The following is a 23,814-nucleotide window of genomic DNA, read 5'->3' as shown; positions in this document are numbered from 1 at the left end:
TTGTATAATTTCGTATTATTTAAAATCATTTATAAATATTGTATATTTTTAAATATTTTTATCGATGTTATAATTGTACTAAAAATTTCGATAGCCATTTCTGTCCCAAACATAGATTATAGGGTAACATTCACCCACTGCATGGTGACACGAACTTAGCAAATCAACCCCGAGCCATCAGCATAGGGGATTTTCGCACACAGTTGAATGCAAAATATTTCTTCGTCTCAAATTTCCTTAAAAATGAATGATCGTTGGTAAAAGAAATTTGCATTTATTGTTAAAATATTCTTTATCTGGAGCTAGATGGATATGAATTATTTTTTCATGTTACCATAATAATACAAACTCATTTCTAAAGACACACACCTTTGTCTATGAAACCAGATGCAAGTATTTTATGAGGCCACGGAATATTTATGTGACCATGTAGTATTAAAATTCAACGGTTGTTGCCAGGGAAATATTTTAAGAAGTAACAAATTCGTCGTTGGTGAAGAAACTAAAGCTGTAACTAAAATATACAAGCTCCAAGTAATTCGTTTTCCAAAAGCAATCGATCTTTTTAAAAACAATCTATCTTTTAAAACGTAGTTCAATTTCTGTGGCCACGCTTTTATTTATTATTCATTTTAAGCTTCACTTTAACTGCTGCATGGTATCGTAAGTGATTCGTGAGGTGCATGTTTCTTCGAACAACAAGAATCACACTTACACCAGGTATATATTTTGAAGAAAGATACTGTTCTGACGATTTGGTTGTGAAATTCGCTTAATGAGATCCATAAAACGGTCCATGCACTTATAGATCTTACGGCTATTTCAGATTTCAAATGCAATCAAAAGGAATGCTGACTTTATTGAATAGTATCTAGCATACAATATTTTTTGTTCATTTTATATAAAAATCACGCTAAAACATGATTATGCATTAATCTTGTTCCGGACCTTACAAGTCTTTCGATATCGTTAAGTGGTAACTGATATTAAAGGAAAACTCGTAAAAAAGGGAAGATTTCAAGAAGCAAATAATTTCAACAGTTAATGAGCGATTTTGAGTATTTAATCTTTAATATATTGAATCTCTGTTCAGTTTTACAATTCTTTTAAAAACTATAACAAATATGTAGCTGAACATTGTTCTTAAATCACAAAACTAATGGGCTTCAGGCGTCCATCAGGGAGCGCAATGTTATAGAATCTACTCTTTTTATGAGCCGGATGGACTGAAATTCTCCTATACCATCGATCGAATTTAATGAACTCTTGTATCCGGCACAGTGGACCACATGTATATCGAAGAATTCGTATCTCATCTTATCGCAACATCCCAAACCCCATGGCAACGTTAATGTATTCTGACTGACCACGCAATCGAAAATTCCACTGAATCCTCCTTCAAGTGAGAATCACCTGGGCTCATAATTAATCTCACTTGCATATGAAGACTAGAACCAACGGTCAGGGCAAGAAGGTAGAAATATCGACGGTAATTAAAAGAAAGAAAGGAATGAAGTAAAAGTTGGTTTATTCGTTCTAGCATGTACGATAAAAAAAAAAATTGTCTTGAAAAAAAACTCAAAGATCTTTTTCCATCTTCCATTACCAGTGTAGTAAAAGTTTATTCTCAAACTTGATTTGCACTTTCTCAAGTTACAATTTAAAAATCGTGATAATTTCCTCTTAATAAAACTTCGGAATAATTATATGCGTCGTTATTGATGTTCTACAAACATCTTGTACTTTTTCTTCGTGTTTTTGATATTGCACCTGGCATTCGAAAAATTGGATGTATCTCTGAACATCTTATTAAAAGTTTATGAATAGAATTATCCTACGAAAAAAATTTGTTGGCCCTGAAAAGGGCCGTTTTGATGCGATATACGACTGCGTGAAAAAAAGGTTTAACCGCCAAATCCGTAGAGAGTACGGCCTTGACGTTTCAATGCATAGACAACGTCCATGGCTGTGACAGTTTTTCGCTTAGCGTGCTCGGTGTATGTGACTGCATCACGGATGACGTTTTCAAGGAACACTTTGAGGACACCACGAGTCTCTTCGTAGATCAAGCCTGAAATACGCTTGACACCGCCACGACGAGCCAGGCGACGAATAGCCGGCTTCGTGATTCCCTGGATATTATCACGGAGAACTTTACGATGACGCTTCGCTCCTCCTTTTCCCAATCCTTTTCCTCCCTTTCCACGACCAGTCATCGTCGTATGGATAAATAGACAGTAGTTGAATGACGAACGTCCCTGCTCGAGCCTCGAACTAATGGTCAGAGGCTGCAGACCCTGGTTTTATACTCTTTTTCGGGTTCATCCCCTCCCTTGATCCACGAGCCAATAGCATTTTATAAGGTTTCCCACTATTGATCCATGTTATAAGGAACGGGACGCAGCCTTAGGACCACTGAGAACAATTCTGAATTTGTATGGGTTTTGATTATAAACCGATTTAAAAATCAAAGTACTCTCGATTAAATTTGAAATTTTGTTTCATACAATGAACTCTTCAAGTTTTTTCCCAATGCTAAAAATGCTTCGACAATGACGAAGAATGTTTCGCTTTGCTCTTTTAGACTAGTTCATACTTACAACACGCATGTTTTCTTTATTTCGACGATTGAATAAAAAAAATTCTCAATCACGATATTCATTATACCTCTGCAGACAATAAATGAAATTGACGATCAAATACCAACTAGTATATTCAATATGATTAAGGAAAGAAATAAAATAAGAAGAAAATGGCAAAGAACTAGAAACTTAAGATACAAAGAAGAAATTACGAGACTAAATAGCATTATAAAATTAGACATAAACACATACCGAAATGAAAAATTCCAGAAAAAACTGCAAAAAATAAATATACACGACAACTTTTGAAACAACAAATTTTCAAAAGAGAATACAATTCTATCCCTACACTAGAAAAAAACAATTTAGAAGCAATGAGCGACATGGATAAAGCTAATATGCTAGCAGATCAATTCGAAAGCGTACATAACATAGATCTCGATAATAACACTGAAGAGCAATTGAAAATAATGGAAAAAGTCCAAAATGAAATAAGCAAAGAAAATGAAGATGATTGGTACAAAAACCTGACTTCTCCCAAAGAAATCATAGAAATAATAACAACACTACCTGCAATAGCAATAGTACAAATAACCTACATAATAAACGCATCGATCAAACTTTCACACTACCCAAGCCAATGGAAAACAGGTAACATAATACCCATCCACAAGCCTAATAAAGAAAAGCTTACTACCAACCGTAGGAAAACTGGAAACTCACAGAAAAAGTAATCTCCCGTCGAATGAACAAATTCGAAAATGCCAATAATATATTAATTGACCAATAATTCGGATTTCGCGAAAAACACAATACAGTACAACAACTAACACGAATCGTAACCGATGTTAGAATGAACTACAACTGGAACAAAGTAATAGTCATGCTTCTCTTAGACATTGAAAAAGCCTTCGACAGAGTCTGGATTGATGGGCTAATATACAAAATGATAGAATTCAAATATCCCATATCGCTCATAAAATATATAAACTCATATCTCAAAAATAGACACTTACAGGTAACAGTCAATAATAACGAACACTCTACAAAGAGAAAAATAAGAGCAGGAGTACCTTAAGGCTCAGATTAGGTCCAAAATTATTCAACATTTATCTCAATAATATACCCACCTTCCAAAAAATAGCATTAGCTCTGTTTGCAGACGATACGGCAATATATGCTCATGCACACAGTGCTAATATTGCCGCTAAACAAGTACAAATCCATGTCAACATACTACAACAGTTCGACAAAAAATGGAAAATTGCCCTAAAAGAAACAAAAACAGAAGTAATTGTGTTCTCTAAAAAATTTAACAGAAAAAGTACAATATTCGAACTCATCAAAGTCAATGGACATAGAACCACACCCATAACAACAGTAAAATATCTTGGAGTACACCTAGACTCCAAGTTAACATTCAAAAACCACATCAATAAACCCATACAGAAAGCAATAGCTACTTTCAGAAAACTCTACCCTCTGATGGCAAAAAACTCGAAACTAGCATTCAACGAAAAACTCTTAATTTATAAAATGATTCTTCGACCTATAATGCTGTATGCATCACCAGCATGCGCATGGTGTAATATCGCGCCTACAAATATGCAACTATTACAGAGATTCCAAAACAAATGCCTCCGACTTATACTCGAAGAGAATATATACGCAAGAATAACGAACTTACAAAATAGAACAAATATCCCGATGATTAAAGATTACACCAAAAAACTAGCCGAAAAATTCTACGGAACAGCACTAGAAGTCAACCTACTAACACGCTACACAAAAAACTTAAAAATACACAACCTACCTTTTGAATACAAACACAAACTACCTCAAGATATTCTACATATATTTTACAACTAAAAATACAAAATACACTTGGGAATTATTTCCACATCCCCAAGCTGACAATTGCCAACAGTAGGTTTTTTTTATCAATATGACTCAAGTTTTTCCTACACAAAATCCAGTACCACGTCCACATTAACGTAACAATTTCCAATAAAACATCAAATACATCTAATTTCTAAGATCTCGATACAAAGTAGGACAATAAGAGAAAATGGTAGGTTAAGCTGAAAAGCAAGGGACTACGTACAATTAAAGAAAATGTTAGAATATATATTTATAACATATGATGTATATGTATAACATATGATCTGTTGTATAAATGTTTTTATAAAATTTCTAATAAAGAGTTAAAAAAAAAAAAGTTCTCGTCTGATCACTGAAGTTAAGCAGCATTGGGCGCGGTCAGTACTTGGATGGGTGACCGCTTGGGAACACCGCGTGCCGTTGGCTTTCAATTTTGCCAATTAACGCGATGGTATTTTGTTTTAACCGTTGAAAATGATGAATTCATCATCGAAATGTCCACATGTTTTTTTTTTCACCACAAGGAAATATATTCAACCCACATGCCCGGACAAAGATGTCGGACAAATAGAAATATCGCTGATTACTCCAAAACCGGAAATGGAGTAGTAAAACGAAGAGGACCAGCAGCGATGTCATTTTTTCATGGAAAAAATTACGTGAAGACCTCAAATTCTTCGACGCCTCGATGATTACGGAATTTACGATTTTATGCGGATGTATTTACAAAAATTTCAGCCGCTCAATTTTCCCGTCAGCCAACGACCATACCACGCTGAAAGCACCAGTTCTCGTCCGATCACTGAAGTTAAGCAGCATTGGGCGCGGTCAGTACTTGGATGGGTGACCGCTTGGGAACACCGCGTGCCGTTGGCTCTCAATTTTGCCAATTAACGCGATCGTATTTTGTTTTAACCGTTGAAAATGATGAATTCATCATCGAAATGTCCACATGTTTTTTTTTCACCACAAGGAAATATATTCAACCCACATGCCCGGACAAAGATGTCGGACAAATAGAAATATCACTGATTACTCCAAAACCGGAAATGGAGTAGTAAAACGAAGAGGACCAGCAGCGATGTCATTTTTTCATGGAAAAAATTACGTGAAGACCTCAAATTCTTCGACGCCTCGATGATTACGGAATTTACGATTTTATGCGGATGTATTTACAAAAATTTCAGCCGCTCAATTTTCCCGTCAGCCAACGACCATACCACGCTGAAAGCACCAGTTCTCGTCCGATCACTGAAGTTAAGCAGCATTGGGCGCGGTCAGTACTTGGATGGGTGACCGCTTGGGAACACCGCGTGCCGTTGGCTCTCAATTTTGCCAATTAACGCGATCGTATTTTGTTTTAACCGTTGAAAATGATGAATTCATCATCGAAATGTCCACATGTTTTTTTTTTCACCACAAGGAAATATATTCAACCCACATGCCCGGACAAAGATGTCGGACAAATAGAAATATCACTGATTACTCCAAAACCGGAAATGGAGTAGTAAAACGAAGAGGACCAGCAGCAATGTCATTTTTTCATGGAAAAAATTACGTGAAGACCTCAAATTCTTCGACGCCTCGATGATTACGGAATTTACGATTTTATGCGGATGTATTTACAAAAATTTCAACCGCTCAATTTTCCCGTCAGCCAACGACCATACCACGCTGAAAGCACCAGTTCTCGTCTGATCACTGAAGTTAAGCAGCATTGGGCGCGGTCAGTACTTGGATGGGTGACCGCTTGGGAACACCGCGTGCCGTTGGCCCTCAATTTTGCCAATTAACACGATCGTATTTTGTTTTAATCGTTGAAAATGATGAATTCATCATCGAAATGTCCACATGTTTTTTTTTTCCACCACGAGGAAACATATTCAACCCACACGCCCGGACAAAGATGTCGGACAAATAGAAATATCGCTGATTACTCCAAAACCGGAAATGGAGTAGTAAAACGAAGAGGACCAGCAGCGATGTCATTTTTTCATGGAAAAAATTACGTGAAGACCTCAAATTCTTCGACGCCTCGATGATTACGGAATTTACGATTTTATGCGGATGTATTTGCAAAAATTTCAGCCGCTCGACTTCCGGTTGCCGGTTCGTTGAGGTAAGACGAAGCTCGGGCGCGCGGTTTCTGGAGGAAGGCGAATTGGGGGATTCAGTGCGAAAAATTAAAGGAAAAGTGATTAGGAAGAAAGCGCTGGGTGTGAAAAGCAAGTGGAAGTGTGGGCAATAGCTAGATTCAATAATCAGAAGTGAAATCGGGCATAGGAATCGAGCAGCAAAAGTGAGGTTAGAAAGTGTGAGCATGGCGTCGACCGTTACGGGTAGCGCCAAAAGCAGTGGAAGCAAGGGGGAAGGGAAGAGGGAGACGAAGTGCGCGGAAAAGACCACAGGGGGCAGCACTGGAAGTAAGGTGAAGCGAGGACCCGGGAACAAGCCGAATACTCAGAAGAAAGGGGAAATAGAGGGGAATGATGGAAAGAGCGGTCTAGAAAGTTTCCTGATAAGAGGCGAGAAGGAGGAACAAAAAAGGAAGCCGAGAAACATACACGAGATGAGTGTCATTGTAACAACATCGGAGGAAGAGGATGGAAATCTCGAGGAGAGGGAAACGGATCGGGCCGGGGCAAGCGAGGAGGAAGGAAAGGAAGCGTCGAGGAGGAGCACAGAGGAGAAGAAGGGAGATGGCAGTGGAAATAAGGTATTTTTAAAAGAGATGGAGGAAGTCTTGAGAGCGACGGAGTTGAGATTAAAGGGAATAATTGAAAAAGAAACCGAGGGAATTAAGAAGGAAATCGCGCCGCTGCCATGCCGATGCGAAGACATGAGCAGGATAGTACGAGAACTGTTGGCGGAGACGGAGCAGTGGAAGATGCGTATGTACCGAGACAAAGCAGTATGGGAGGAGGAAAAAAAGGAACTAGAAGGGAGAATGAAGGAAATGGATGAAATATTGGGGGAGTGGAAAGCAAAAGTGGAAGTGCTGAAGGAGGAGAACAGCGAACTGAAAAGACGAAGGGAAGCCAGAGAGTGTGAGGGGGCATGCGGATGGGACAAATCGGTCGGCTCGGACAACAACAACAATGAGGTTGGAGAGGAGGAAACGCGAGCAAGGACAAATTGGAGTAGCGGAACAGGCTCAAGGGAACTGGAGCAGCTACAAAATAGCGAGGAGAAAGAGGAGGATGGGACAAGGGAAAAGGGGAAAACTGGAGGCAGCAGATCGGAAAACGAAAGAGTCTGGGAGGAAAGAGAGGAAGCAGCGAACGAGGGAGGAAAAGGTGTAGACAGCGGAAAAAAACCGGAGGCTTTGTCGGAAAGGGAATGGCAGTGGGAGAGACAGGAAAGAATTGGGAGGAAAAGGAACATAAGGTTCAGAGGCATCTACTGCGGCGGCTCGGATGCGAAAGTGGCAGAGGAAATGTCCCAGCTGATAAGAGCAAGAATGGGATTAGACCCCAAGATAGTGAGAGTCCAACGGCTGGGAGGAGGACCTGTGGCGACGGTGCAAAACGTCGAAACAAAAAAAGAGATTATGAGAAGGAGAGCAGAACTGCGTGGGACAGGAATCTCGGTGCACGACGACTTGACAGCGAGGGAAGCCGAGGTACAGGAGTGGATGGATCGAAAAGCGGAAGAAGAAAGAAGAGCGGGGAAAGTAGTGAGGAGTGGGTATCTGAAGCTGTGTGTTAATGGGGTGTGGTGGCAGTGGGTTGAGTTGGAAGGGGAAATAGAGAAGATGACATTTCGGAGGGAGGAAAGGAGAGGTTATTAAAACGTTAACGTGGAATATCGCGGGTGGTGGGAAATTAAGGAGGCTAACGGACTTTATAAGGGGTTTCGACATGGTGATGATTCAGGAAACATGGTTCGAAGAAGGGAAAGAAAAAAATGCGATAAGGAACTTGAAGAGGGACTTCCAGTGGTGGGCGAAACCGGCGGAAAGAAAAAAGGGAAGGGGGAGAGCGAGTGGGGGGCACCTGATTGGAATTAAAAGAAATATATGTCGGAAATGTGAAGTGTGTGAGTGGAAATTTGGAATGATTATTAAACTAAATAGAGAACCGTATGAGAAAGAAATATGGATAATAGAAATTTATAATAATGCGGGTTTTAAGGCGGTGGAAGGGGAGCTAAAGGCATGGGTTAACAGGGGTATGGAAGAAGGGGTGGGAATAATAATTGCAGGGGATTTCAATGCTAGAATAGGGGAAGAATTGGGAATGCTAGATACAGAGGAAGAAGAGGGGTTAAAAAAAGAAAGAAGGTCGGAGGACAAACTGATCAATTCAGAGGGCAGGAAACTGATTGAGTTCTGCGAGAGAATGGCCCTAGCGGTGCTTAATGGGCGAGTGAAAGGGGATGAAAATGGCGGACTGACTTATGTGGGAGGAAGAGGGAGCGGATCGGTGCTAGACTATATAATAAAAATGGAGGATGAGGAGAATGATGCGGTAGTGAGAATAAAAGTGGGAGACAGAATGGAATCTGACCACCTACCGGTAACATTTGAAATTAAAAGGAGAATGGAACAATCGAGCGGAAGGGAAAGCAGAGGGGACAGAGCACAAGAGGAGGAAATCAAAAAATTAAGGTGGAAAAAGGAAAGGGCAGAAGAATTTGAAAAGCGCATGGATGATTTAGTAGAAGAGGAGACGAGAGTAAATAGGGAGGAAGGGGGAAACAAGTGGGAAAGGTTGAAAGGGGACATCTGGAGAGCAGCGGAAGAGACAAAAATGAGTATGAAGCAAAAAAAAGGAGGGAGTGGGAATGCGCTATGGTGGGACCAGGAGTGCAAGGAACTAAAGAAGAGGGTATGGAAAAGTCTTAAGAGGTTTTTGAAGACGAAAGATATAGAAGATAAGGGGATGCTGACGAAAGAAAGAAAGAAACTAAAAGAGATATGTGAGAAGAAGAAGAAGGAGTGGTTCGAAGAAAAATGGAAAAAAGTGGGGGAAAGTAAGGACATGTCGCAATGGTGGGAGGCGGTAGGGGTCTTTAGAATTAAAAGAAAAAGGGTGGGAGAAAATATTAGTGGAGAACAGTGGAAGGAACACTTTGAACAATTGCTGGGTAAGAGAGAGGGTACCAAAGAGAAGACGACGGAAATAGATAGACAGCTGGAAAAATCGGTTGATAAAAAATTGGACGGGGTAATAACAAAGGAAGAATTAGACAAAGTCATTAGAAAATTAAAGAATAAAAAAGCAGCGGGGGAAGATGGGATCTCTGCGGAGTTCATTAAAGGAATGAGCCTAAAGAGGAGAGAGGAGCTAAGGGAGATTTTAAACAATTGCTGGGAAAAAGGGGAAATACCTCAAGGGTGGGAAAAAGCCAGAATATTTCCGATACACAAGGGAGGAGACGAGGAGATAGCGGGAAACTATAGGGGAGTTTCGCTACTGGACATTGGGTACAAAATCCTGGCGAGCATAATGGCAAACAGGCTAAGGGAATGGACCGAGAGGAAAGAAATTTTCAGGGAAAGCCAGGGAGGATTCAGGCCGGGGAGGGGGACGAGGGATCATATATTCGTGCTTAATGCACTAATAAATAATCGATTGAAAGAGAAAAAGGGCAAACTCTATGTGGCATTTGTCGATTTCAAGGCGGCTTTTGATAGGGTTGATAGAGAAATATTGATGAAAAAGTTATGGGGTAGGGGGGTAAGAGGGAATATGTGGAAAATGATTAGGGGAATTTACAAAAGAACGGAAAATGAAGTAATTACAGGGGAAGGAATCAGTGACGGGTTCGAAACGGAGGCAGGGGTGAGGCAGGGCTGCCCTCTAAGCCCGATATTATTCAATTTTATGGTGGATGATATAGACGAAATATGGGAAAAAAAGAAACAAGGGGGTACGGTCATGGGGGGTGAAAAATTCTACGTAATGAAGTATGCAGACGATATTGCAATTTTAGCAGAAAACGCTAGGGAGCTGGAGGGAATGATTCGAGCACTGGAAAAATATGTAACTAAAAACAAGTTGGAAGTGAATGAAAAGAAAACTAAAATAATGGTATTCAGACGCGGGGGAAGGAGGAAAGAAAGTGAATCGTGGAAGTACAAAGGAGTAGAGCTGGAGGTAGTGAAAGAATTCAGATACCTAGGTTTCTGGTTTTCAACCAAAAACACGATGGGAAAACATCTGAGAATTCTAGAGGGGAAGGCCAGAAAAGCGATAAATTCGGTTTGGGGAGTGATGAAAAGAGCGAGAATAGACAAACTGAAGGATAGACAACAATTAATGGATTCGTTAGTGAAGGCCGGAGCGCTCTACGGAATTGAAATCTGGGGGTGGAAAAGAAGGGAAATAATGGAGAAACTGCAAGGAAATTTTGTAAAAATGATTATGGGGATAGCGAAAAACACCCCGGATTACATTTGGAAACTGGAAGCAGGGAGGCATAGCGTAGAGATAGAAGCAAGAAGGAGAGCGGGAAGGTACCTGATTAATATAGGAAAAATGGAGGGAAAAAGATGGCCTAAAATATGTCTAAAGGAAGAATTAAGAGGGTTAAAAAACGGAAATCAATCAAAATGGGGACAAGAACTCAAGGAAGCGATGGGAAAGGTAGGCGATGGGAGAGTATTAGAGAGGCTGAGGAAGGGAGAAAGCATCAAAGGAACCGAAAAATTACTTAAGGAAGGAGAAGAAAGACTGATGGAACAGGACGTACAGAGGGACTGGTTAAAGACTGATAAATCCACGTACAACAGTTTCTACAAGGAAATTAAATCGAGAATGGGGAGGGAGAAATATTGGGATTGTGAGAAAACAGGGGGGGACTTGAAGGAACAGTGGGCAAGGATGAGGTGCGGAAATATTGGGACAGTGGGCAAAAAAGGGTATACCAATTGGACGTGTGTTATGTGCGAGGAAGAGGAGGATAGTTTACCTCACGTGTGGAGGTGCAGGAAAGTCAGAGAGAAAGTCAAGAAGGAATGGGTCAGAAAAGTCGAGGAATGGAGGGGAGGGAAGATAGGGAACGAGCTATGGCTATGGACAGTGGAAACGCTGAAAGGACAAATGAGAACAGATCTATGTCAATACTTGAAAGCGGTTAGTAGGATTAGGAAGGAGATGCATAGCAAGAGACAGGGGGAAGGATGTAGAAATAGGAGAGCGAGTAGGGAAGGATGAGTGTACAAGTATAAAAATAATGTAAAATAATGTAAGTGAATGCTGGAATGTGAGATTCTAATAGTAAGATAAGATACGGAAGTATGTAAGACGGGGCGATGTAAAAAACGCATGGCGTTGTACAGCTGGAAGACAAATACAATACAAAATTTCAGCCGCTCAATTTTCCCGTCAGCCAACGACCATACCACGCTGAAAGCACCAGTTCTCGTCCGATCACTGAAGTTAAGCAGCATTGGGCGCGGTCAGTACTTGGATGGGTGACCGCTTGGGAACACCGCGTGCCGTTGGCTCTCAATTTTTTGCCTCAATATTATTATTCATCTGGGTTTATGAATCGGAAATTTTATTTCAAAATAATTATTCGGTTTCCATTATTTTGTTTACATTCTTCAAACGAACAACGTTTTTACAAATCACGTGGAAAGAGAAAAGATACATTGTTTCTCAGCCACTCCAAACGCGAACCATTCTTTTTCGCCGAGAGATAGCGTTTTAGCTTCCACTTTTCCGTCACTCTGATTGGTGCGCTGGTCACAATTTCTTCCCCCCACTCTCGTCAGCCAAAGAGTGCGCCGGTCGGAGCAAAATTTTATATATAAAGGATCCCGAAAACGTGCAACCTCATTCCCTCGTCATCTTTCGATCGAGATTCTATCACCATGCCTCCCAAAGCCAGTGGTAAAGCCGTCAAGAAGGCCGGTAAGGCCCAGAAAAATATTACGAAGACCGACAAGAAGAAGAAGCGCAAAAGGAAGGAGAGCTACGCTATCTACATCTACAAAGTATTGAAACAAGTCCATCCCGACACTGGAGTCTCCAGCAAGGCGATGAGCATCATGAACAGCTTCGTCAACGACATTTTTGAACGTATCGCTGCGGAAGCTTCTCGCCTCGCTCATTACAACAAGCGATCTACCATAACGTCTCGGGAAATTCAGACCGCTGTACGACTTCTCTTGCCTGGTGAACTTGCCAAGCACGCTGTCAGTGAAGGCACCAAAGCCGTCACCAAATACACCAGCTCCAAGTAATTGACATTTCAAGAATATCGAACGGCCCTTTTTAGGGCCAACAAATATTTTTAACGAAGAACAGTATCTTTCAATCTACAAATCACAATAATTTACCGACTCTAATCAAACGATAGAATTTATTTTTGTATTACCGAGCGTGTATTCATCATTGAAGCTATTCAACTTTGCGCTCCCGTTGCCCTTTATGGCCACAAGTATTTCCATGGATTCCTTATTTGTTCAATCATTTAAATACTTTCTACTTCGACTATTAAACGCGTTAAAGTTTAATTTTCCGGATGATTCAATGCAGCTATTAAGGAGCAGTTGTTTCAGCTAGTTTCCAGCTAAATTAATTTCATGATTTACTAAAAAGTTAAGAATTGATAAAACTTAAAAAATCTACCAATCAGAGATTGTGACATTCTTTGAAAGAACATCCCTAATTTATCGAGCTCTAGATCCATGGTTGTTTCATTCCTTGGTAATTCGTTCGTAAATAAATCCATTTATGTTAAATTTCAATGTTACAAAAAAAATTGGAGCATGTTATTGCTCTAAAGCGAAGTACCGTGTAAAAAATCACTTGAAATTTCATTTCGCATCTTATCAAGGTGATCATGTGGTATAAAACAAGATCGATCTCGTTTGTGCGTCGAATGTGATGAATGTTTTCATCTGAAACAGCTTACTGGCTACTAACAACTATGTTAGGCAAAATGTGATAAACAGTATCAATTCTGAATAGTGCTTAGGAGAATATCAATTCATCTGCGATTTTTCAATATGGCTTCATAACGGCTCCTTTAAAACGTAACGCATCAAAAGTCCCAACATTCGATAAAAATTAATTCAAATTGCAGTGATTCTTACACGCTATAGTACCTGAAGATTGTGTAACTGGAATATAATCTACGTTTAGATATATTTTTGGCCCTTAAAAGGGCCGTTTTGTCGATGTTACATGTGAAGAACGCAAACGACGAACGTTTAACCACCGAATCCGTAGAGAGTACGGCCTTGACGTTTCAAAGCATACACGACGTCCATTGCAGTTACTGTCTTCCTCTTGGCGTGCTCGGTGTAAGTTACTGCATCACGGATAACGTTTTCAAGGAAAACTTTGAGCACACCACGAGTTTCTTCATAGATCAAACCAGAAATACGTTTGACACCTCCACGACGAGCCAAACGACGGATAGCTGGTTTCGTGATTCCTTGGATGTTATCGCGAAGAACTTTGCGATGGCGTTTAGCTCCTCCTTTTCCCAATCCCTTTCCTCCCTTTCCGCGTCCAGTCATTGTGTTGAAAATTGAAAACGAGTAAGTCAGTTACCGCTTGAAGACGGAGTGATGATGGTGCCCGGTTGTGACGCTGTATTTATACACTTATTTCGTTCCATCCCCTCCCTTCTTCCATCAGCCAATAGAATTCCATGACGGCTCTAAGGTTTAGAGTAGCTGCAGGACTGCCAATTTGTCTTACAAATAAGGCCTGGCGCCTATTATTTTGGTAGACCTTCGTACGTTACAATACACAGCAACATTAATTTTCACCCTGCAAACGCCGAATATTTGCCTGATACTAAAATCTGTTGCTTCATTCACGTACAAATTCTCCACCCCACCGATATATCTCTACCGGAGTAATGCAGAAGGAAAATATTTTTTGTAATTTAAAACATGTCTCAAAACATTCATAACATTTTCTGGTTCGTGAATATTTCTATTATTGATATTAAAATTGAGCATATTCATCTTAGCAAACGACCATACTCGCTGTCGACTGCAGTTATTCTATTTCGAGGCGTAGAGCCGCATGTAGTATGGTCAGAACTTAGATTAGATGGGTAACCGCTAAGAACACCGTGGGCCGATAGCCTTTTTTTTACTCATTTTATTTTCATCTAACAATTTTACATCCATATAAGGTTCGAACACCACATTAGTTGCAATTAATTTTTTTTTTTGCGCTTATGCATTTTTTTCCAGATTTCGAACTATTGCTGTCCTTTTTGAAATCTTGATTTTTGCAGTCGAGATTTTGTAGGGTTTCAAAAAACGTTATACAAATCGACATAATACAGACACTGTTGGCATTTTCTGCGCAGAATTTAACGAAACTCGTGTATCTGCATAAATTAAAGAAGTTCATTAAATTTATGAAATAATGTAGAATCCATAACGGGAGAGATTTCTTTAGAATTTATGTGTAGATAGTATTATCAGTAATCGTGTTGCAATAACTTTTCACATCGATTAAGCAGGAATTTTTTCGCTATTGCAATCTATTGGTAAGATAAGCATGTTGCCGAGTTCGTTTTGGGCACGTATCAAGTGATTAGTGATTTTCGTATCAGAAAATTGCTAAAGGAGAGTTCAATAGAAATTAAAACTTGCCTTAACATCGATCGTGCTTTCCCATAATTTGTAGATAAAACAAAATGGAAAAATATTAGTACGTGAGAAAATGTACAAAAGATAATTTATCATTGATATGACGATTATAAAAGCCGGTCTGTTCGTTTCTAAAAATCACAATTACTTGTTGGAATCGTTCAGACGTCTATCGAGTTTCAAAGTTTACACTTCTCTCCTCCGTGTATCAAAGATGGCGAAATTCCACTTCTTGATGGTTCTGCTCGTGGCCTTCGCAATCGCTGGAGCCATGGCCCATCCAGCAGGCGACGTAAGTTTAAACTTGCTGTCATCGAAAAGTATTAATCTTCAAACTATCATCTCCGAGACTAAAAAATGAAAACCTTTGCCTATACTAATCTAACGTCGGATTAACATCACCAAGCAAATATAATAGTTGTGGTTTACCGCGAATTCACATGCTGGCTAAGAGAAGATTTGAGTACAGAATCGATTTTCCATAACTATTTTAAGGGGGTCACCCCGTGTGGCAGCCAAAATTTTAGGCGATTTTTTTGTGGCAATGATAAAAAATGGACTGAAAATTCAAAAGGTTCGTTTACAGGTATTTACACTGTATAAAAGAATGTTTTAACTCTGATATATCTCGGGTAGATTCGGTGTAAAACTACTCCACAGGAACCCATATGTTTCTCCATGGTCTCCAAGACTACAGTGATAAATTTATGTGAGATCAAAAGACCACAGAGCGTTTCGATGTGTAAATAAGTGGCTATAGCTTGCACTAACATCATACAGAAATATTAAAAAAATTTTAATTTTCAAAAATGTTTGGGAATTTCAAAAGTTTATGTTTTTATTTTCTGCCGCAAAAAAATCGCGAAAAAACCCTAAAAAATCTGGCTGTCATACGGGGTGACCCGCTTAATTAAACACTCAATGAATTGGAACAGTCTTGACTATCTAAGTTTGTTTCAACTTTTCATTCGTTTTTTTATCACTGGAAGGAACCTGCTGCAACCACTGCTTCATCGAATCCGTTGGATGCGATCTATAAACCCATTCAGGGAATCTTCGCCAAATTCAATCCAGCTGCGGGCGGGGAGGCAACAACGGCAGCAGCTTAACTCCGTTTGTAATCCGAGAATAAGCCAACTACAATGATCGAATTCCAGCATCCTCTACAAGTATTCTTATAGTCCCTCAAATTTTCTCGACTTTTTCTGTTTCATTTCATTTCAAAAATGTTATTTGGACCCTTAACCGAATGATTCCAAATTATTGACGACTTTTTTGATTGTTTTACAATAAAATAAAATAAAAGTATATAGATTTCAGCAGCAAATTTCGTCTTGCTTCCTCTTATTTCATCCTTGCTATTGACTGTGAGATTAAAAAACCACTAATTGATAAACAAACGACTCATTCATCGGAAAATGTGCTTAAACTTTCATTTGAATGTGATTTTACATCGAAATCAATAAATTGATAATAAATCGATATTCGAATTCAATAAGTATTTGGCTAGAAAGCAGTACTATAATCGCTTCACGGTTTAGCCTTCAAGATAGAACGCATGAAAATAGACTTTTTTTTTAGATTTCATGGTTTGTGCCACACTCCCATGTACCGTGTAAGAATTTACCGAAAAACTTTTCAAACATATATTCTTTTAATTCTGGAAAATCACATTTTTTATAACGTGAAATGAACTGTCAGTTTTTTTGAAAATACTGAATATCGTAGGAGAAAGAAAAACGTATAAAAAACTTAGATACTTACGTGCTCGTTAACCGTGTGAAGTAGGACGAATCGAAAAATTGCAGTTCCAATAGACTTATCACGGTGCATCTCTGAGAATTCATTGGAATTGGACTCGGTTCATCAGTCTGTGTAATCGTCGCTCTCGGCCACCGCTATTATTTGTCGTTCGTGGGAAACATCTCGCCCCCGGATTTCGCGATTGCGCCATCTATTGAGAATCGTCAAAATTTATTCGCCATATTTTCTCCTCAAATCAGCTTATGGCTCAATCTTAGAGGGAATCATTTTCTTCTGAGTTTAGCATTGTATTCCCAGCCTAATAACTTTCTTATGAAAACTTCCACGACTGTTTCTCCAATTACGAACGTTTATAATATCCCATTGTCGAAGGTTTCCTGCAATAAATGCTTTATAAGGAAATTATTTTCGCACGCCGCTTCTCTCGGCTTCTACACTCGCATCAAAAAATTTGAGAAAACTTCATTCAGTAATTATTTTTCTTCCGCGAGTATTCACGTGTCAACTGGAAGCAAAAAAGAAAAGAATTTTTTTCAGTAAAATTAGCTTACAGAAGCTAATTTAATTTTTCAAAATAATGCATCACGAGCACATCAATTTACTACTACTACTTGATGTCTCGAGCATGATTATCAAAGATTGACCTCCCGGTGTTCTTAAATAATATTATTTCTTCATCTGTAACGGTGAGTCATTTGTGTCCAGCCCAAAACTGTTTTTCATTGTACCTCGCGATAAAAGGAGAAAAAAAGTATATAAAAATTTTTTTCCCCCATAATATTACGATTGGTCCATAAAGTAGAAGGTCTGTCGCAATAGCAGGAATTTTTTCAGATTCTTTTAATCGTGATAAGTTGGGGAACTTAACGCAGGGACATAATAAATGAACCACACTTACGAGTTAGGGGGGTTGTCAAAAAACCCCTACAGACGAAGGTACTTTTATTATTTTTTTTTAATAACGATAATGCCAATTCAAACGTTTACAAACTTTCTGTCTCCAGTGTACACAGAATACGGTCCATTGAAGAATAGTTCACACTTTATCATCCACACAGTCCGGGAAAGAAAGTCGATAAAAGTCACGAGAAAGTTTGTGTCTGTGAAATTGTCTTTCAGACCAATTATCACGAGACGAGGAATGTAAACAGGATACAATGCCCTATCAAATCCTCATGCTGCATTGAAATTGATGCACGTGAAATTGGATTCGTTTCGATAAAGCAATTCGTAAAATATCTGCGGAAAAAACTATTAAAAAAAGTACAAGCTAAAATGTAACCGAAATGACTATGCAGCTCCCTTAACTCGGCCAGAATCGATATTTTAGTCCTATTCTAAGAGTAGCCCTTGCGAAAGGAAAGTGCATACGAGGCAGGCACACAGATGAGCGCGAGAAAGCTCGAACGTTGTGGAGCGTGAACGGAAGGAAAGAGGAATCTTCGCGTGTGAACCTCACACCGAACGATACATAGGTAAACACACCGCGAGTAACGATGTTAATTTTTAACCGGGGCGTTTACCCGCCTAGGTTTATCTTTCAAGCAAAGAAAACTACGTGATATCGTCGTGAAAATGGAACGAAATATTCCGAGCGAACGAGTTAAAACTGCTGTTCGTACGTGTGATCATAGCTGACAGTTTCGCTACATTTTGAAAAAAAACGAATTTTTTTTACCCTGTCTTTGAATGTTAATTTTTATTTACAAAAACGAAATTTGTTTATAACGTATCTTCATAAATTTCTTGGATTTTTTAATTCGCTCGATAGTTATTAAGGGGTCACTCCGTGTGGCAGGTGGATTTTTTTCGCGATTTATTTGCGGCGAGGAAAAAACACTTTTTAAAATTGAAATCTGGTGTTTCGAAGCGCGAAAATCCTTCAATCTTCAATATTTCGGTATGATTTTAGTTCAGGCGAGATAGCCACTGCACTCTACAAATCAAAACGCTGTTTGATTTTTCGACCTCAGATAGACCAAAATTTATCTTTTTAATTCTTGGCGTCAATACGCTGCCGTGTCTCTAGATCCCTCGGAACCACGGAGATCATGGAGAAACATATGAGTTCCTGTGGAATAGTTTTACGCCGAATCTATCCGAGACATCAGAGTTAAAAAATTCTTTCATGTAGTTAAAATACCGATAAATAAACCCTTTGAATTGATAAGATCCATGTTTGTTTTCCTCGCCGAAAAAAAATCACGAAAAAACCTCAAAAAATCCGGCTGCCACACGAGGTGACCCCCTTAAATAGAAAGAAAATTTTCGTGATTTAATTTTCCTTACAATCCAATAGTTATATGCTAATGAAAGAAAACTCGAAAGGTTAACGTTTCCAGTGATTATACATTTTGAAAGCAATTCACGCTCTATTAATGGTTGCGCTGTCAAAGTTGTATGTTCTCCATGAAATTTAGGGTGCTCAGCGATGTAAGAAATAAAAGGGAGTACTGATCGGTCAGCCAGTCGTAGCAGGACATACAGACACACGTAATGAGCATACAGCGTATCCCCCTACGAACACCTGTGCAGGTGGATGGGTCACCCCTCTACTGGCTATTTCCTGCGCGGTAAGTTCGTTCCGTTTTGTAGTAGCAAGCCCGCACACTCGGTGTTTCACAAGCGCACCTCGCTGCGCGTCGTTCTCGACTCAGTCCACGCTTCGCGACGTTTAAAGTTTACCCAAAGTGCATTGTTTGAAAAAATAAAAAATTGTGAATAGTGAGTGATGGATAAAAACAACTTTCAGCCGAATTGAAAATTGGTGGGGACGGTAAAAGTGAAGAAAAAATAACAAAAACGTTTCGCTTTCGAATAAACTCGTGGTGACTTCAACTAACCGGTCGAATAAACAACGACAAATATGTGACTGCGCGCCTTTTGCTGTGGTGCGAAATATTCAAAATCTCCGAACATTGGATTTTGGCATGATTCTTTCGAATTTTGAGTGCTTCATTGGTGATAAGCGGCAGTGACGTGTGACCACTGGAACTTGAGAGCGAATTTGGAAGTAACAATTCCTCGCAGGATAACAAACGTCTTAAAATTGATGGACTTTGCAACGAGGTATTTCCGTGGTACGTTTGGGAGTCTCTTCATGATAATGAAAAGTAGAAATTGAGAAAGGATCGAAGGTCATTTAGAAAACTGATCGATCGTTCATCAGCTACTTTTGAATTTTTTTTTTGCAAATCTCCAGTTTTAGGGCCAATTATATTTAATCGTCGAATGAGAGAACCATCGCTTATAAATCTTATTATATTCGACTCAACTCACCCTTTTACGGAGTGAACAAAGCCTAGTTAGTCTCGGTCTGATTGTGTCCAGACAGGCTACTTCGATCTTCGTAAACTCCATTTTGCTTTTCTGCCTTATCAACTGGTTTGATTGCAGACTGACTCGAGCCTCGGATATTTCATGTTGTTTCAAAAATTCCGTTACTTTTTTATTTCTGTTGTTTGTTTTGATTTCTTCAGTGAGTTTCTTCCACACGTCGGTTCCCTGAGTTACTCTACTCGAACACCTCAACCTAGCCTAATCGAAGCTCAAAAATAAAAAAAATGCAGTCGCGTAGAGCTCCCATTGAAAATTGTTGATAAGACATCAAGGAGAATTTGAAGCTTCGAAAGAGCCAGTGTTACGCGTCAACGTGAAGTGAAATTTTATATGTGGAACATTTCCAAATCCAGATAAAATGTTTTTCATGGTCTTTTCAATAACATTCACAATTCACGGTTGAAGTGTCATCTTTTTGCTTAAAAAATACGTTATTCGGGATTTTTATAGTTCAAGGGACTTGTTTATAACGATTGATACTAACGATGTATCGTCGTTTTCAATGTACATACGTAAGAGTTTAATTATGCAGAAAGCGAGACGAACCATGCAGATTAATAACGTTCTATCGCTTCCTCGTAGCTGCACGTTTATTCGGATCGCAAATTTCTACAGCGGGAAGCGATTTTTTTTTGATAATCAAACTTTGCAGCATTTCGAAGCTTCCGAACTTCTTCATTACATCTTAGAACGTTCCATTCATAACTTTGCTATAAATCATACCAAACATTTAAATTTCTTTCATTTTTCATTCCACATACGACCGTTATGCATTGAAAACAGAATCTGTTGCATACGACCGAAGCTTCTGAATAATTGAATAAATACGTTGCTTCGAATTTTCGCATGTGCGCTCACCACACACCGCAGTGCCCCCCCCCCCCCCCCCCCCACCACTTCCGCTCGCTCCCCCTTTCGCTCGTTCAAGAACTAACTTAACAATACGGTACTCGTTATTTGATTCTTTTGAGAAGGGAGAATCTTCGTTTTCGAAGAAAGACACAAACGTTGAAAAAACGCTGGATCATGGAGCTGCACCGTGAACAGTGTTGTCCGATTCGAAATACAACGACTTTTCAAATTTTTTAGAACTATTCCCCTGAGCTTTTTTCACAAATGTAGTTTTGACTTTCAAACTTAGGAGAAAAGTTTTTCGAATAGCCACGAGGGTTACTTTATGGGAACGATTGAAACCAAATTTGTAGGATGTTTTCGTTCATGTAAATTTTTTTATTTCAATCAAATAATATGGGAAAAAGAATATGGCACATGCCAATTTTTTTTGCATTACTTCACTTCCTTTGCAATGGTGATGAACCGTTAAAAAAAATTCTTCTCTTCACTGAAAATTCTATGTTCTTACATTCGATTGAGCAAAGATTTATTTTTTGTTACTATCGAGGGGAATTCCACGAATACACGTGTGAAGTATCGTTGAAAAGGGAGTTGGATTATGTCGGTGAGCGTAAAAAGAAGTTTTAACTGGATACGAACGCCGGCACTTGTTCCGCTTTCTGCAACGAAAGTGCCGAATGTTCGAGCCGCACAAATATAGCTGTCGAAGTTTCAAATATTTATTAATGATAAATAAAACATTTCTACAACGGCAAATTTGATTTTCCGAGTACAAGAAAAAAGTGTAAGCACGATAATTGGCTCGTGAATGATGAATAAATTGAAATAAAAGGTTCTGAACGCTGCGATTACGATCTGCAATGTTTTTCTTACAACATTTAATCCATCGATCATACGAAACTGCATTAATTTTGCAGGAACGATCAAGATGCATCGGGAACGATGAATGAACCATAATTAGCCATGATTATTCCGGCAAAACTTAATTCGTAATAATAAAGTTTCTCTGCATGCTTTCTAGTCAGACGTCGCGCGTATCATTCCGATTTGCTAATATATCGTTATGGCTGTAAAATAAAGCGACGAGTGGCGAGTGAGAAACCCGCTGATTTTTTTCCAACCTTTTCATAATAAACAATGAGTCATTATTGTCTTCGGAATATTTCCTTTTCGCGTATTCTGGTTTACGTCGCCCCATAAAACATTTTCGCTCAACGAAACTTTCCAATTGACTTTTCGGCAGACTTTGCAGAGAAAAGGTTAATTCCAGATTTATGACAAAACCGAGGAAATCAACTATCATTTCTATGCTCTCATTTAAAGAATTAGAAACTTTTTGTACTTAAAATGTGAGTGCGTAAGAATTCATGATGAAAATGATTTTACAGATGTTTTGGGCAATGCTTGAAACGGTCGGTGGAGATCTTGGATTAACATGGTTGACATCATTCTAAAATTCATTCCTCTTGTCTGTTGGCTCATACATGGGAACTCGGGGCATGGTAAGTTGTCGAAAACGCCTGACAATAAAAATACGTTCTTATGAATTAAAAAATTTACGTTCCATGTAAAAAATTTTACATGGAATTCTGATGGAAAAAAAAGAATGCTGCTAATATTTTTCGTTCCTTGTAAAACACTGATGCATCGAAACGCAATTTACTCGGGTCACGACATTATGGAAAACTCATTAACATTGCCCCTTCCGCGATTGCGTTTTTACGAGGTTTACCGTAGCTCACTGCCGACGCTGTCGACAGCTCTTCAAACTTATTCATCATTATAACTGAAATGGGACGTCAAAACGGGAAGCTAATTTTAGCAAACTTTTTATGACGTATTGTCAGCTGTGCTGCTCGTTTCCATCAGGGGTTCGGTCGTCCTCGAACTCATCAATCGATGTCACAGAATCTGAGAGACGCCATACAGTTTGATTTTTTTCTCCAAAGAAGAAAACAGTTTTCAGACCCACGCGCGTGCCAGTCCGCGCGGAGAGTCGGGCGACTGATGAGCTACGGCTTCTGCGATTCTTCCGCTCGAGCGAAGGTGGTTCAAAATTTTCCAACAAGGATCCGAGTCCTCTCAAAACGTTTCTTGACGCCGGTCGCTAGCTACGAGTGGAAACTTCGAGCATTGTGTGTATTTCGGGAAAGTTAACTGATAGAAAAAAGTGAAATACGAGAGCAGCGAGTGGTGGCCAGCCAATGCTGTCTCTGGACGTGGTTCGACCGGAACTTCGCTCCACGGAAGCGCGCATACTTTTACCCCCTCTTCGGGAACGTGCGTAACTACATAAAAAATTCAGGGTGTCTCGAAAATCACGCTCGCGAGGCTACGCATGCTCCTCAGTTTCGAAGTAAACAGATTTTTTCATATTTTCATGCGTATTGAGCAGCAATCACGGTCCTTCGACTCCTTCGTGGCCGAGCCGACTGGTGGCGCTGCAAAAAAGTTACCGCGGTGCTCGTGTCACCGCTTACGAGTTTAACGGTTTTTTGTTGGTCATTATTATTTTCCTATATCTGTACCGGCGATTCGGGATCTCATCGACGGTTCTTTGGAGCCACGAAACAGCTCGTTGTACGAGTTTGTTGTTGAGCTCAGTAGAATTATTTCGCGACTCGTGGGGCACAGGGTATGTCACGTGTTTACTGTGCATACATAAGTCGTCGAGCGTTCCATTCGCTATTGTCTTTTGCAAATAGAGAGTTCCATATGCAACAACAGTCAGCGAGTTGTTAAAGTGGCTTGAAATGGTTCACGTCCATGTTTTTCCAGTACAACCCTTACGTACTCTTTGGCAATGCAGCGTCTTTTAAC

General features: G+C 39.5%; 5 protein-coding genes and 4 non-coding genes across 10 annotated transcripts in view; 7 read left to right on the top strand and 2 right to left on the bottom strand.

Moving 5' to 3' along the window:
- The window catches only part of Cad96Cb (protocadherin Fat 4-like Cad96Ca), a 71,252-nt gene that overhangs the window by 41,711 nt on the left and 5,727 nt on the right, over window positions 1-23,814 (top strand). The window contains exons 1-2 of one of the 2 annotated variants that reach the window (XM_043429487.1): window positions 19,402-19,880; window positions 22,383-22,496. In XM_043429487.1, coding sequence (XP_043285422.1) covers window positions 22,430-22,496 — 67 coding nt within the window. In that variant the 5' untranslated portion in view covers window positions 19,402-19,880; window positions 22,383-22,429. Of the gene's footprint in view, window positions 1-19,401; window positions 19,881-22,382; window positions 22,497-23,814 lie in introns of those variants that run through there. The other variant, XM_043429488.1, reaches the window with a different exon arrangement.
- On the bottom strand, window positions 1,905-2,216 carry LOC122416581 (histone H4). Its single transcript, XM_043429645.1, has one exon. It carries the CDS (start codon window positions 2,214-2,216, stop codon window positions 1,905-1,907), a length of 312 nt encoding a protein of 103 aa, XP_043285580.1.
- Window positions 5,221-5,339, top strand: LOC122416653 (5S ribosomal RNA). The gene has a single exon (XR_006262141.1). It is a non-coding gene; the product is annotated as a 5S ribosomal RNA (ribosomal RNA).
- On the top strand, window positions 5,670-5,788 carry LOC122416652 (5S ribosomal RNA). The gene has a single exon (XR_006262140.1). It is a non-coding gene; the product is annotated as a 5S ribosomal RNA (ribosomal RNA).
- LOC122416665 (5S ribosomal RNA) lies at window positions 6,120-6,238 on the top strand. Its single transcript, XR_006262153.1, has one exon. It is a non-coding gene; the product is annotated as a 5S ribosomal RNA (ribosomal RNA).
- On the top strand, window positions 6,784-8,253 carry LOC122416580 (golgin subfamily A member 6-like protein 22). Its single transcript, XM_043429644.1, has one exon. The coding sequence runs from the start codon at window positions 6,784-6,786 to the stop codon at window positions 8,251-8,253; it is 1,470 nt and encodes a 489-aa protein (XP_043285579.1).
- On the top strand, window positions 11,798-11,916 carry LOC122416651 (5S ribosomal RNA). The gene has a single exon (XR_006262139.1). It is a non-coding gene; the product is annotated as a 5S ribosomal RNA (ribosomal RNA).
- On the top strand, window positions 12,270-12,718 carry LOC122416491 (histone H2B). Its single transcript, XM_043429492.1, has one exon. It carries the CDS (start codon window positions 12,286-12,288, stop codon window positions 12,655-12,657), a length of 372 nt encoding a protein of 123 aa, XP_043285427.1. The 5' UTR covers window positions 12,270-12,285; the 3' UTR covers window positions 12,658-12,718.
- Window positions 13,278-13,971, bottom strand: LOC122416494 (histone H4). The gene has a single exon (XM_043429495.1). The coding sequence runs from the start codon at window positions 13,939-13,941 to the stop codon at window positions 13,630-13,632; it is 312 nt and encodes a 103-aa protein (XP_043285430.1). The 5' UTR covers window positions 13,942-13,971; the 3' UTR covers window positions 13,278-13,629.

This window comes from Venturia canescens, chromosome 9 (genome assembly GCF_019457755.1).
Source record: "Venturia canescens isolate UGA chromosome 9, ASM1945775v1, whole genome shotgun sequence".
Taxonomy (NCBI): domain Eukaryota; kingdom Metazoa; phylum Arthropoda; class Insecta; order Hymenoptera; family Ichneumonidae; genus Venturia; species Venturia canescens.
Note: the sequence above shows the minus strand (reverse complement) of the source record. Positions and strands in the feature narration are given on the sequence as shown.

Coding starts and splice junctions, on each gene's coding strand:
- LOC122416581 (XM_043429645.1), bottom strand. CDS start 2,216: ATGACTGGTCGTGGAAAGGGAGGAAAAGGATTGGGAAAAGGAGGAGCG.
- LOC122416491 (XM_043429492.1), top strand. CDS start 12,286: ATGCCTCCCAAAGCCAGTGGTAAAGCCGTCAAGAAGGCCGGTAAGGCC.
- LOC122416494 (XM_043429495.1), bottom strand. CDS start 13,941: ATGACTGGACGCGGAAAGGGAGGAAAGGGATTGGGAAAAGGAGGAGCT.
- LOC122416580 (XM_043429644.1), top strand. CDS start 6,784: ATGGCGTCGACCGTTACGGGTAGCGCCAAAAGCAGTGGAAGCAAGGGG.